Raw genomic sequence first — 13,055 nt, 5'->3', positions numbered from 1 at the left:
TCCAGTTATACAATAACATGGCCTGAAGTAGTGTATTGCAAAATATTATCTAATAAAGAATGTAATCCACGTTTACTGATGGATACGTAGCACTGGATTAGGACAACTGGTGTGGTCTTTAAAGACGTCTATTTCACAGTTATATTTGATTAGAACAAATTAATTTCTCCACTTTTTCTGGGAAATGAAGATCACGCAGTTTACATGCTCCTTTCAGTTTTATCAAGCTGTAAGGCAGGTGGTGACTCTTTTGAGGACACAAGGATTGTGTTTAATTTATTTGGATGGTATTTTGATAAGAACTCCATACTTGGAAATCTTAGAGGAACATGAGAGTTTTAAATGTAGTTTGCTAAAGAACATAGCCCACCCTGTAAACAAAGAGAATGCAATGATGATGCATTTACGTCAATAGCATTATTAGGTTTTCTAGTGGGAGTTTATCCTTCATCTTACATTACAGCAAATAAGGTATTCGGCCGTTCAGTGCTGTCACACGAGGAACATATTTCTATACAACACTAAACAAATTAATTAGGGGAGAGCACAATCTCTAAGTGATTGGCGTGGATGGCCTTGGATTGTATGCAGTGCTTAATTTGTAAAATATGAAGTGCAGGTGCTCAGTCTTTAACAAGGCCACACACCACTTCCCCAGCTCCACCCATTCCCTCCAGTGGCCCCGCCCACTTCCCTTTATTGGCTCCACCCACATCCACAAGCCTCAACACATCGGAGTCACCTCCTCCCTTATCAGTTCCGCAAGAAGATGAAGGGCTGGCTCTTCACAAAAGCAACTTAGGCACCTCATACCTACACACATCCCCAAATCCCTAGATACCCTCCTGGATGATTAGTGCGCTATACAAATCAATATAACATAATATAACAAATTGGAAGCCTATGACAAAAACTTAAAAGCAAACTCAAATTAGAGAAAGGTCATTTGAGGACTTGAGGCAGCTTTGCAAACAAAAGAAAATGTGCTTGCACTGCGCTGTTTAAAGAAAGAAAAGAATGAAGGAAGGAATACATTAAAGAAGGCAGTAACAAATGCAGGCACGAAGAGGAGCACTGGAGTAAGGAAATAAATAGGTAATGGATGAAAGAAGGAGGAAATAAGAAAAGAATGTGAAAGGAAGAAATGAAGAGATAGAGGGAGAAACACACCATGTATGTTTGTAAAGCACATATTCACTAGAGAGGGCCTTGACACCAAATTAAAAAATGTGTTATCCAGCTCAATTGCACACATTTTATCTAAAGATGAAAGACTGAGTGGCCACACCAAGATTCGAATTTATGACCATGAGATAGAACACAGATTCCTGGAGTAGATATAAACATATGTGCAAGAAGGAAAAAATTAAAAAGGAGAGTGAGGGAGGAGGAGAGGTCTAAAGGCAAAGATAGATGCAGTAGACAATGTTAAGAGAAATGTGGAAAGCAGAGATTGGGATTGCAAGATTGGATTGGAACGTGATGAGAATGAAAAGTGAAAAGAGGAGAAAGGCAAGGGAAGAAAAGTGGACAGTGGGGAGCGTGTGAGAGTAGAGTGGAAGAGAAACGATGGAAAGGTGAAGATTTAAAAGCATTTAATGAGGGGAGGTGGTGATTAAGAGAAAACGCAGATGAAGGGCAGAAAGTGAAGTAAGATTGGAGAGAAGTGAAGGAGTGAGGTGTGAAGAGGAGGAAGAAAAGCAGATACTGATATAGAGCCAGCAAAGAGTACACCTCTGCTTTATTAAATATACAGTCATTAATTATGTAAAGTTGAGAAGTGACAAGAGTGTATCATTCTTGGCCAGTCTCATCAATGCACAGCAGTATTGTCCAAGACTCAAAATAGCAATTCTTTAACTGTGTTAAGTTGTATGCCATAAAAAGATGTTTTGTTATGTCACAATAGGTATTCCTGATAAAACATAATAAATTGTCAGTTATACTATTGGGATTACGCCTTGATGGAGAACCACACTCTTATGCTTCAAACAAATAGTTCTATTACATGATCAGACTATAAATCGCAAAATCCCACTGCCACCTATTTTCAAATGAAGTCAGACATTCAACTCCATTCAGACAGGCTTCCACACATACTTTTAAACTAATAAAGCACTAAATTCAACTGAGTCTGCCGCCTGTGCTATAATAGGATTGTAATTTATGATCAGCGAGTAACAAAAGGACGTCTGTGACAAAAAACAGAAACCCACTGAGCTATCCACATAAATATAGTTCTGTCATCTGCATGGTACATGTTCTACATTTCCCCTCTGTGCTACAGTCAAAACTTCAACTAGACAAAACTCTGATCTCTCTCCAACAGGGACATAAGGCTGTAAGTATGCAGCAGGGGTTTAGGGGACATGGGTCTTTGGAGGTGATGAGAAGGTGTGGGGCGATAGATCTCAGCAGGCTTGTGGGGGTGGGGGAGGTACAGAGCGCCCAACACAGCCTAGCCCCTCTGATAGCATGTTTTGAATCAATGCTATTTTTCTCCAGGTCAAAGCTGAGAAATTCCCTGTGCATCCTCTCTCTGGTTAGGGGGTAGTTGGGAAAGCCTCCTGGTTCGAGTGGCCAAGACTGGGAAGGGCTTCCCGGTCTCACATGCAAACTCAAAATATGGATACTCAGGGTCCATTGCATGCTTTAATACAAAGCGATGGTGGGGAGGGGTGCTCTGAGGGTGAGGGAGGGAGCCAAGGGGTACTGTAACAGGAGTGAGCGAGTGTTGTTGCAGGGAGGGGCATTGTGATACAGAGGGGAAGGGGACTGTAAGCAGAGGGGCACTGAGATACAGGTGTGAAAGGCACTGTGGGGAGAGGGGTACTGGGCTAGTGGGAGAAGGCCACTGTGGGGAGAGGAGCACTGTCGGAGGTAGCGGTGAGGCACAGTCACAGTGGTAGGGATGGGAGGTGTTCTTCAAGGTGCTTGTGGGTGCAACGGTGCCCATTGCAGAAAGGAGAGGATGGGTCTGATAAAGACAAGATGGTACAGGGACAGGTAGGAGCGTGGTACTAATACACTGACTGGCAGGAAGAAATGTTTTCACTTTCGGAATACCTCAGTTGCTTCCCGTATTTTGTTATTACGCTGCAAGGCCTTGTCTGGGCTCCTGAGGCAGGCAGCTACTGGGCAGTTTCCTGCGGGTGCCACTGTGCAGGAATTTATCGATGATGTCCCACGGCCAAGCACTATTCTGTCACCTGCAGGATAACCGTTGTGCCTAAAATAACGCACACACAACTCACCTAACCTTGCAGCTTTGGCTACACTGGAAAGCGCAGACTGCTGGGTAGCGCGTGAAATTATGCTCCCAGCTCATCGTTCGTGCAGTTTATACTCGCATGACACAACACACCTGCCCTTCCCCCACCCTGAAGACCAGGCACTGGTGCGCGCCAAAGCAAGCACACTAGCAGCATGCACCAAATCTGAACGTACAGCTGCACAAGCCTTGCTGGGACTTTTTAATGGCCTGTGCACAGTGCTGGCTGTGCATGGGAGAAAAATTCAATAGACACGGCCCTGAGAAATAGGTGCCAGTGCTCAGCACCTGCACAAATTAAGGTATGCCTAGATAACAATGATTCAGAGAATACTTGTGACTCCCAGGGAGAGACACATAGCCTCAAGGTGTATTAAATGTGACACCTGATTCGGATTCAGGTATACCAGTGAATGGAAACTAAGGGGGTTATTTAAGGCTTGGAGGGCTGCTCTCTGTTCTGGCAGGTCAGAGAGGCATTTACTCCATCGCCCTGGTGGACTACAATCTCATCATATTTAGAGCTCTCTGCCTGATTTCTGTGCCATCAGAAGAGCCACTACAGTGAGAGCACTAGAGGTTTTCTAAGCGGCCGCCATCTTCCATGTGGCTGTTCAGCAACCTTTTTTTCCAACAGACATCAGGCCATCTGTTTAAGGTTTTAGCTTTAAAGATAGTGAGTGGGGTCATCGCTGGTGGGAGCATGACAGAGTACGCTGTCCACCAAACACTAAATAACCCAGAGTCCCCTGTTCTTCAAAGGATGTGAATTTGTGTGGCTCCTACCAGATAGATATTTTTGATACTTCTGCAAAGTTTCTAACTTTATTTCCACTTGCGGTTGATATTTTAGGTGTTTGCATTTCCGAGGAGTTGTCCATAAGAAAAATGTTACTTACCCTGTTAAGCATCTGTTCATGGCATGTAGTGCTGTAGATTTACATGCTCAGCAAACTCCCACCATCTAGTGTTGGGCTCATACGTGTACAGCTTGCTTTTCTTCGAAGAAGTCTTTTGACTCATGAGGTACAGTGACTCCTCCGATGACCGGTAATGCACATGAGCATCAACTACATAGTTTGATTTTTCTCTCCCACGGCGGTGAGCATGGAGATGGACCATGAAAATGCATAATGAAAGCCATGCAGGGAAATGTATGCGAGAAAGAAAGGTAGAGAGAAAAGATATCAGTGACAACTGAAGGCTTCCAGGGAGGACGGTGGACGCATATGAATCTACAGCACTACATGCTGTGACCAGATGTTTACTGGGTAAGTAACATTTTCAGTTTGTGGCATGTGTAGCTATAGATACACATGCTCTGCATAGAATGTGAAGCAGTTCCCCCCAAAGCGGTGGCTAACCCAAGGATGTCGCAGAGGAGTGAAAAAGACTGCGTCGCATAGCCTACCCCACTTGAGTTTGCTGTCCTGCTAGTACATCCACACAGTAGTGTTTAGTGAACGTGTGTTCTGTGGACCAGGTAGCTGCCTTACGGATGTCAACTACTGGTATCCTCGAGGCGTTGAGAGTGTTCTCATTCTTTTCAAATTTCTGTTTAATCCCTGTTGCTCAAGCACTATCACAATTAGTGCGGAGGCTTAGAAGATGCACAATGTCCTGACATGATCTGGCCATTTCCTTAGCTTTAAAAACTGTAAAATTCAGCTTTTTTGTAGAACAAAGCAATCCATTTTATGCTTTCCAAACATATTCCTCCCACAAAGTAACATATTATAGTAATTTTGTCAAGTGCATAGAAGGGAGCATTTATTTGTTTTGTTAATATTTATGTTGTTATAAGCACAGTTTAGAGAAAATATTTTTAACTGTTTTATAAGTTACTGAGTTTTGTTCTTGTTGATGAAAGTCAAAGACTGGAGGATCTGCAAACGACATTACTTTATTTTTAGAATACATGAGATTTATTTCATTTTGGACTAATAATGTCAATTTTTTGTTCTGCATTTTTACTATTGTCAGAGGTTTTTGAAGATAAAGACATGACTCAGTTCCTCCTGAAGCTGTTCTTCCTGATTTTCAGGCTATACAAAAGAGGCAGAATGTCAGATGATTTTGCCTTTCTACAGAGGCACCTAAGTTTGGATGTTCTAATTATAATTTTAGTGGCGCTGTGTGATAGAATGAAAGAAACACACATAATATTAGCTTCCTTGTCCTAATAAATTAAGGTAGTAGGATGAGAGATTTGAGCTTCCTGGGACTGTATGTGTGAATAAATCTAACAGACTCAACTAGTAATTAAGAGGGTGATGTAGTATCAGATGCAAGGGACAATGCGGCAGTTAAAAGGACGTTTCTATGCTCTGCTACCAATGATGCAAACAACAGAAGGAAATTCACGGACCTATACTTTATAAGAATTGAAAAACATGCCAAGATTTCCATTTGAATCCAGACCAGTCAAGAAAAACATGGGCGTCGAGTTTGATTACTCCTGTGTGCTGAATTGCAGAGTGAGCTGAAAACCATGAACTCCGACTTTAGGGCCCATCTTAGGTCCTCATTATGAGTGGGCTGTTAAATCTGATGGGCCTGGTAACAGGACTGACTGAATTATGAGTTTATTTGAAGCACTGCTGGTAAGTGGTATTCCATTCCAGCGGAGTCTCCTCTGTAATGGCGGAGAAGCGTCGCCCCACTGACTCAAAGCCAGGAGCTGAAAAATAAAACGATATTTCATTATCGTATTATTGTTCAGATTATGGCTGAGTCAGCAGCATGTACAGGGAAGGCTGGGGCCGTGCCATGGGAGGAGGAGGAGGAGTAGGAGGAGTAGGAGTGTTTTGCACTTCTAAGTGCGCATGTCAGTTTGGCCGGTCGTCTCAGGCCGGCCAAACTGACATGCGCACTTAGGTTTCTCAAACCGGGCTGTTTTGGGGATCAGCACAAACTCCCTATCCTGAGCGTCACCCCAGACCACTCAGGCCAATGCCCGTGCTGCTCTCATGCTTGAGAGCAGAACGGGAATTGTATGGGGAGTCCAATGCTCTCCCAGGGACTGCTGAGACTAGGAAGCTAGTGCCAGGCAGAAGAAATAGCATCAGGTATGTTTTATTTTTATCTTTTTTTGTTACCCCACCCCATCGTCCCCCGCTCCTCTGTCTCTCCCATCCACTCCCCACATACCCCCTCCCGCCCCCACCTCTGTTTTTATGCATTGTCCGCCATTGTTCCATTCAAAGATTTCACCTGCGTCAGGAAGACAAAATATCTGGGTAGAATATCAGGAGAAAAACGGATGAAAATGACCCTGGTAGGTCCAATTTTCATTTTATTCCTCAAAAACTGATACTCCTTCTATTCCCCCCCCTTTCTAAATATAATGGGATCCCCCCCAGTAACTGTAAATCCTAGAAGGGGTGAGAATAATAGAGGCCTCATTGATGAGAAGTGACGCATCACTGCGTGAAAGCAGCAATGCGTCACTTATCATTGCGCCCTCCTTGCGACATGATTGATGCGTCATATTTACTGAATGACGCATCATGTCGCAAGGAGTTACAGATACGTCAGTATTTCTGACGTATCTGTATGGAGCAAAAGTGACACCTTGCTGGAGTGTGTCACAAAAGTGACGCAACTCCAGCAATGTGTCCTTTCACATGGGGTAAGTCCCATGTTAAAGGGCCTGCGTCAGTCTTACTCCTGCTGTGAGGCAGGCGTAAGATATTGACGCATTTGCGTCCTTGAAGTGGCGCAGTGAAAACTTATAGATTTCACTGCGTCACTTCTATGACCCTTTGTTGTGTCAGAATGCCCCCCCCCGCATACATTATACCTGGCGCATATTTTCTACGCCACTGGTGCGTCACAAAAAGTGACACACCGGTGGCGTTACAGTGACGCACAGCCTCATAAATAAGGCCCTCGGTTTGTAGGGCCTTAAATAGCTCAAGACTGTTTTTATGCACCTGTTAATGTATGCATGTATTTTATTGTCTGATGAAACATAATGCCTGTAAACACACAATTTACTAGATATGTCTAATAAAAATATTCAGAAATTTTCATACAGCACGTTTCAATTGATCACAAATACTTAATCAAGTTCTCCTTTAAAGTTTTACTTTTCCATAATAGTGCGTGTTGATTGATTTTTCAGCCACAAATGAGAATGACATGAACTCAGAGAGTTTACACTAAGGGATCAAATTTAATCAACTGGTTGCATATAATATGATTTTTGCTATGTCTACATTATTTCTATATTATATTCACTACGGACTCTCAATCCAAGTTGAATATTTTGGATTTTATTCATTTTAACCTAATTTTTGTGAAAAGGGTATGGGTAGGGTACTTTAATTTCTGCTTGTCTCACTGCCATCCTAGAATATTTAAAATGATGAAATCTAACATGCCATAGGTGCAAGGCGTATGAAGAAATCACATACTTGACAAAACAATTTACCCAAAAAATGTCAGAATTCAAAACAGCCTGTGCAGCTAATATTAAAATATTCAAATGTGACGCAAAATCTTTACGAAGTGGGCTATCAGAACAAAATCACAGCGAGTATGAAACAGACAAACGACCCCCGATGAATATTTCACCGAACACAGCATCAAATGCGAGCACTGCTGCTCCAACATGACAACATTGGTCCGAACAGAAATGTAGCAAGGAATTAACTATGATTGACAAAACACAGCACCAGGGACCTCCACCTGAATAGGGAGTCACAACCCTTCTTAGAGGCACAGATTCCACTTGAACACAATAATACCCTCGCCTGTAGCACTACAGAGCTTGTACACGCACCAGTGGCAACCATGAACAGAATGGCCATTCACTGAGACAACCCACACCTTATGGCCAACATAAGATTTATGTACAAGAGCCACATTGTCTGCCCTGCTGAAGAACATTCAAAGCATGGAAACATGCGCGGGAAATACAGCATAGACACACCCTTGACGACACAGAAGGGCACCAAAATAGCAAGAGGTAACATGAGATGAGCTCAAGAACTTACTTCTGGGGAAAAATACCATCACTGACAGTTCAATTGGGCCAAACCAAAATGCACGACTAATAATGGCCAAAACGTGGTCCTTATGGTGCTGCTATTTGACCTGCAGAGAGCGACTACTACCAGCATCTTAACCATCTGTTTGGATCACAGCTTGGACAAATGCCATGGGCAGGAAGACGGGTACTGCAAATGGAACCCATGACAATTTCGTCCATGCAGTAAACATGCAAAACCAATTCAGTATCTATCATCAGCAGAGAAGGCCACATGTGATTCTACAGTACGTTTCAAAAGGATGGTCGAGATAGTTAAGGCATTTAGATACACATAGGTAGGAATGTGTGTGGAGCAAAAAATATATATACGGATCACCACATATACAAACTTGGGTTCAACAAGTACATTTAAGAGGATTTAATTTGCAAAACATTACCAGCATATAATGCAATTAGTCTTCAAAGCATTGATATACATTTCTATTTGTAGTGCTCATAGGTGTAAGAAGCGAAGGGATTTAGGGGTAGTGGTAGTGAGTTGGCAAGTGGGGGACAGCGCTTGCTTGCGAGGGTCTTTTTCTCTATATGCCTCTATATTATTGTGCTCCATTATGACCATCCTACTCCAAAACCTACATGCTCATTGAATTGAAATATATTGAATTCACATGTACCCTTGAGCAATGTATACATAGGAACAGACTGACCGTGCATAGGCTGTGAAGGTCTATTTGTAAATATTGTGTATTTTACTACATGTCACAAACACCTTTACCCTGTCCCCCACTTGCCAACTCACTACCACTACCCCTAAATCCCCTCGCTTCTTACACCTATGAGCACTACAAATATGAAATGTATATCAATGCTTTGAAGACTAATTGCATTATATGCTGGTAATGTTCTTCAAATTAAATCCTCTTAAATTTATTTGTAGAACCCAAGTTTGTATATGTGGAGATCCGTATATATATTTTTTGCTCCACACACATCCCTACCTATGTGTATCTAAATGCCTTAACTATCCCGACCATACTTTTGAAACGTACTGTATTACCACCCCTGGTTGGGTATTTTTTACTTGGGCACTACCCCGTAAAAACACACCACACATGTGATTCTAACCACATCATCAAATCCAATCCCAAATCATGCTGTGAGTTCCATTGACAATGATTCACTGATGGCATTATAACAAAACTGAACATGCAAATGGAAGACACCTGCATTGACTTCCTTGACAATCCACAACAGTCCATTTGCCAGGCTACATCACAAAAGTACAGGCCAGTAACATTCAGGAACCCCAAGGTACATATAAAACTGCAAATTAGATGACATTGGTACAACAGAATATAAGCACATCAACACTATGTCAAGGCGAAGAAAGCACAGCAAAGAAAATGACTATCACAAAATCAAAGTGAGCTGCACTGAGAATAACTCTATCAAAGCGGTACAAAAGGGGGTGGTGATGGACGGAGCATCTGAACCAATCAAACACTCACACCCAGGCCCAGACGTGGGTCCCTTGCTCACTACGCCACTGGAGTCAAGCTATCCTGGCTGAAGACGGCTGATAGCCAGAAACTGGTCCTAGGATGCTTGATTTCGGTCCAGGAAAGACATGGCTTGGTAGTTCGGGCTGGACTGTTCCCATGAGGCACAGGGCCAAGACTGATTTGCATATGGCCATGTCTGAAATGGAGTGGCTTGGTGAGCAAAATAACGATGGATTCAACCCAGATCTGTGACTAGGGGTGAATATTTTGCCATTGTGCAACATTCCGTCCATCATCTTGTTTGTTTTGCTGTTCACCCTAACTGGGAAGGGTATGCCCAGACGTGGGTCCCTTGCTCACTACGCCACTGGAGTCAAGCTATCCTGGCTGAAGACGGCTGATATCCAGAAACCGGTCCTAGGATGCTTGATTCCGGTCCAGGAAAGACATGGCTTGGTAGTTCGGGCTGGACTGTTCCCATGAGGCACAGGGCCAAGACTGATTTGCATATGGCCATGTCTGAACTGGGGTGGCTTGGTGAGCAAAATAACGATGGATTAAACCCAGATCTGTGACTGGGGGTGAATGTTTTGCCATTGTGCAACATTCCGTCCATCATCTTGTTTGTTTTGCAATAACTCTATCAACACTGGCAGTCTCAAACCCCACACCTAACCATCCATAGACCTGCTGAGAGGCCCACAACACACCTTAAAATTTGGCCAAGATGAATGTTTCAGAGTTCAAGGGCACCGCCGATGACCACAACCAACATGAAGGGCTCCACAGAGGACAACAACCATGACACTCACTTCATAAGTTCAACTAATACCCACAAATGCCAATGGCATCCATTCAGCTAAATCATCTACAGTGTTAAACATGCCACCATGTTTGGAGCACTTAGCACTGTGAGATATTACCTTGGAAAGTGTGGCAGTCTTTAAAAGTCAATTTAAGTTCCCTAATATGCCGGTAATGCACCCATAGCATATCAGGCCAACACCCGCCATGTGTGGAAGTGTAAACTGGGCTTGCTGGATGCAGTAGGTGTGGACGAGATTCCTCATTTTGGTGGATACCAGTTACTATCTTCTAAAAAATCGGAACTAAAGGGTATTGGTTCTTGTACCCGTGCCAAAGTCCTCTCTAATGTTTTGATAAAGGAAGCAAAGTAGCAGAGGTTGGTAGTGTGGAGAGGCTACAGCACCTTGCCATTTAATGCATGTGTTCCCTGTCAGACAAGGGTGATAATTGCCCAATGAGCAGTCTCCACATAGACCTTGGCTGGTTGAGAAATATACTTCCCTTACTTTATGCCCCCAATTTCTCGTGTACTTTCAGTGTATCATTACCTGACTCCTTTGCGAGTTTTCGGACCTTGGACTCGCTGAAAGACGACATCTCGTATGCTGGCAGGCTCTTCACTGGATTCTGGAATCCATGGAAGGAGGTAGTCTTAAGGTAGACAACCAAATCAGACAGCGCTTGAGAAATCTCACTGTAGTCTTTGGCCTGCAAAAGAGAAGGATGTGCCACAGGCCTATGTAAATATGGAACTGTCTCCCAGTTCCCTCAGAGCTGGCTTCCAAGAGAAGAATTTATTGTATTCTGGACTTAGATTTCAAGCCTCCTGCTCTTGGTGTGTGAGTCCCACCTCCATTCAATGGCTTCCTGCTCAACCAATCCCATCTCCTCTCATACCCAGCATAGGTGCAATGGATTACTGAAGCGGAAATCTTCATTGACAATAGTGCTGTGTCGAAACCTGGCGGTGCATGAGACATGAAGGGGCATGCAGATGTAAGCAGGGGGAGGTGACACAAAGTGACACAGCTGGTTGAGAGCGACAGGTCTGGGGGAACATGCATGGATGGGCTACAGAGATGAGGATTGGATGGACGAGGGGCAAATAGACTGGGAATGGACAAGTGAGTAACAAAGAGAGAGAGCACAAGCAGAGTGGGGAGGACAGTCAAGTGAAGCAGGCAGGAAGTGTCGGACCGGAAGCAGCATTACCGCTAAAGAGAAGAAGATCCCTGGAAGCGGGTAGGGAAAGACAAGGGGGAGGTGACAGCGAGCAGGAGAGCAGAGTGAGACTGTCACAGCGCTCCAATGGAAGGCCAGAGCTATTGTGGGGAAAGCAGGCATGAATGGAAGCACAAGAAGGACGTGATCAGACAATAAAATATGGCAAAATGCAAGTTATGTACTTTGAGATGTCAAATCAGAGAAGCTGCCATGGACACACTGAATACTACGTAAACAAAGGAGCCATGGTTCATCTGCCCTTTATAATCAATTACACACAGGTCTTGCTTAGGGGACTACTTGGATGACAGGACCCGCAAACTAAGTGAAAAGAGCATAGATGCAAGTGGGAGTGGGTGGCATTTTACTATATTCTATTTATCCAGTACTCCATAGACTGAAGATCTGCTTATTTAATTGGTGGTGTGTCTTGTGCCATTAATTATGTATCGGCAACTTGATATGTGTATTATTCTCCCCTTTTACCAGGGTCCGCTACCCTTGGAGCATCATAGCTGAGAACTCCCCATACGTGAGTTAATGAACCTTCAGATGCTCTTGCAGCAGAACATATCCCCAAATACACCCAATTCGTTCATGGCAAAAACGAGGTACAAAACTAAATACTCAATCTTATCCTTTGACCCCAATAGTGGGAGTGTGGTGTACACCTCGAGCTCTTTTAAAAGGTCTTTGTTCACCTATTTCTCGTAAAGGTGGGACTGGAGGATGCTCTTTTGGCTTCTCCATTGCAGTGTTCCACATTCTCTTTTCTAGGCTTGGAGAGGGCGATTATATCCCAGCTCTCACACTGCGATACCTGCCTCAGCTGGCTTTGAGGCTGTCCTGGCTGACTTCCTGGATCGACATAGATAAGGGACTGTGCTGCTACCCTGGGCCTTTCATCAGGGTTTGGCACACCTCCTCGTGGGATACTGTTCAGCACTTGTAGAATCTGGCAGAGTCCTATGGAGCCATGAACAAGTGGATCTACTTGTTTGTATAGGTGGGGGTGGAGCAGGGAAGTGTAACAGGTTCCCCCTGAATTGTCACTCTTCTCTAAGGGCCCATCTTTGTGTAGAGTCATAGAGTCTGCGTTGTTGTTCCAAGTGCAAGCAAGACATCTGGGGGAGATATCACCAGGAGACGACTAGTGTATGCTAACAGTGTGCTAATTGTGTGCTGATTTATCTTGTTAGGTACTTACAGAATAATATAGGCAGACTCATGAAGGGTATGTATATAAAATGTGTTT

The 13,055-nt window shown here is 43.7% G+C and overlaps 1 protein-coding gene across 1 annotated transcript in view; it reads right to left on the bottom strand.

Annotated features, from left to right (window-relative positions):
• The window catches only part of PLCD3 (phospholipase C delta 3), a 379,382-nt gene that overhangs the window by 63,038 nt on the left and 303,289 nt on the right, over positions 1 to 13,055 (bottom strand). Inside the window, exon 11 of the mRNA XM_078645134.1 lies at positions 11,125 to 11,284. Within this exon, the coding sequence (XP_078501260.1) occupies positions 11,125 to 11,284 (160 nt within the window). The remainder of the gene's footprint in view (positions 1 to 11,124; positions 11,285 to 13,055) is intronic.

This window comes from Lissotriton helveticus, chromosome 5_1 (genome assembly GCF_964261635.1).
Source record: "Lissotriton helveticus chromosome 5_1, aLisHel1.1, whole genome shotgun sequence".
NCBI classification, from domain to species: domain Eukaryota; kingdom Metazoa; phylum Chordata; class Amphibia; order Caudata; family Salamandridae; genus Lissotriton; species Lissotriton helveticus.
Note: the sequence above shows the minus strand (reverse complement) of the source record. Positions and strands in the feature narration are given on the sequence as shown.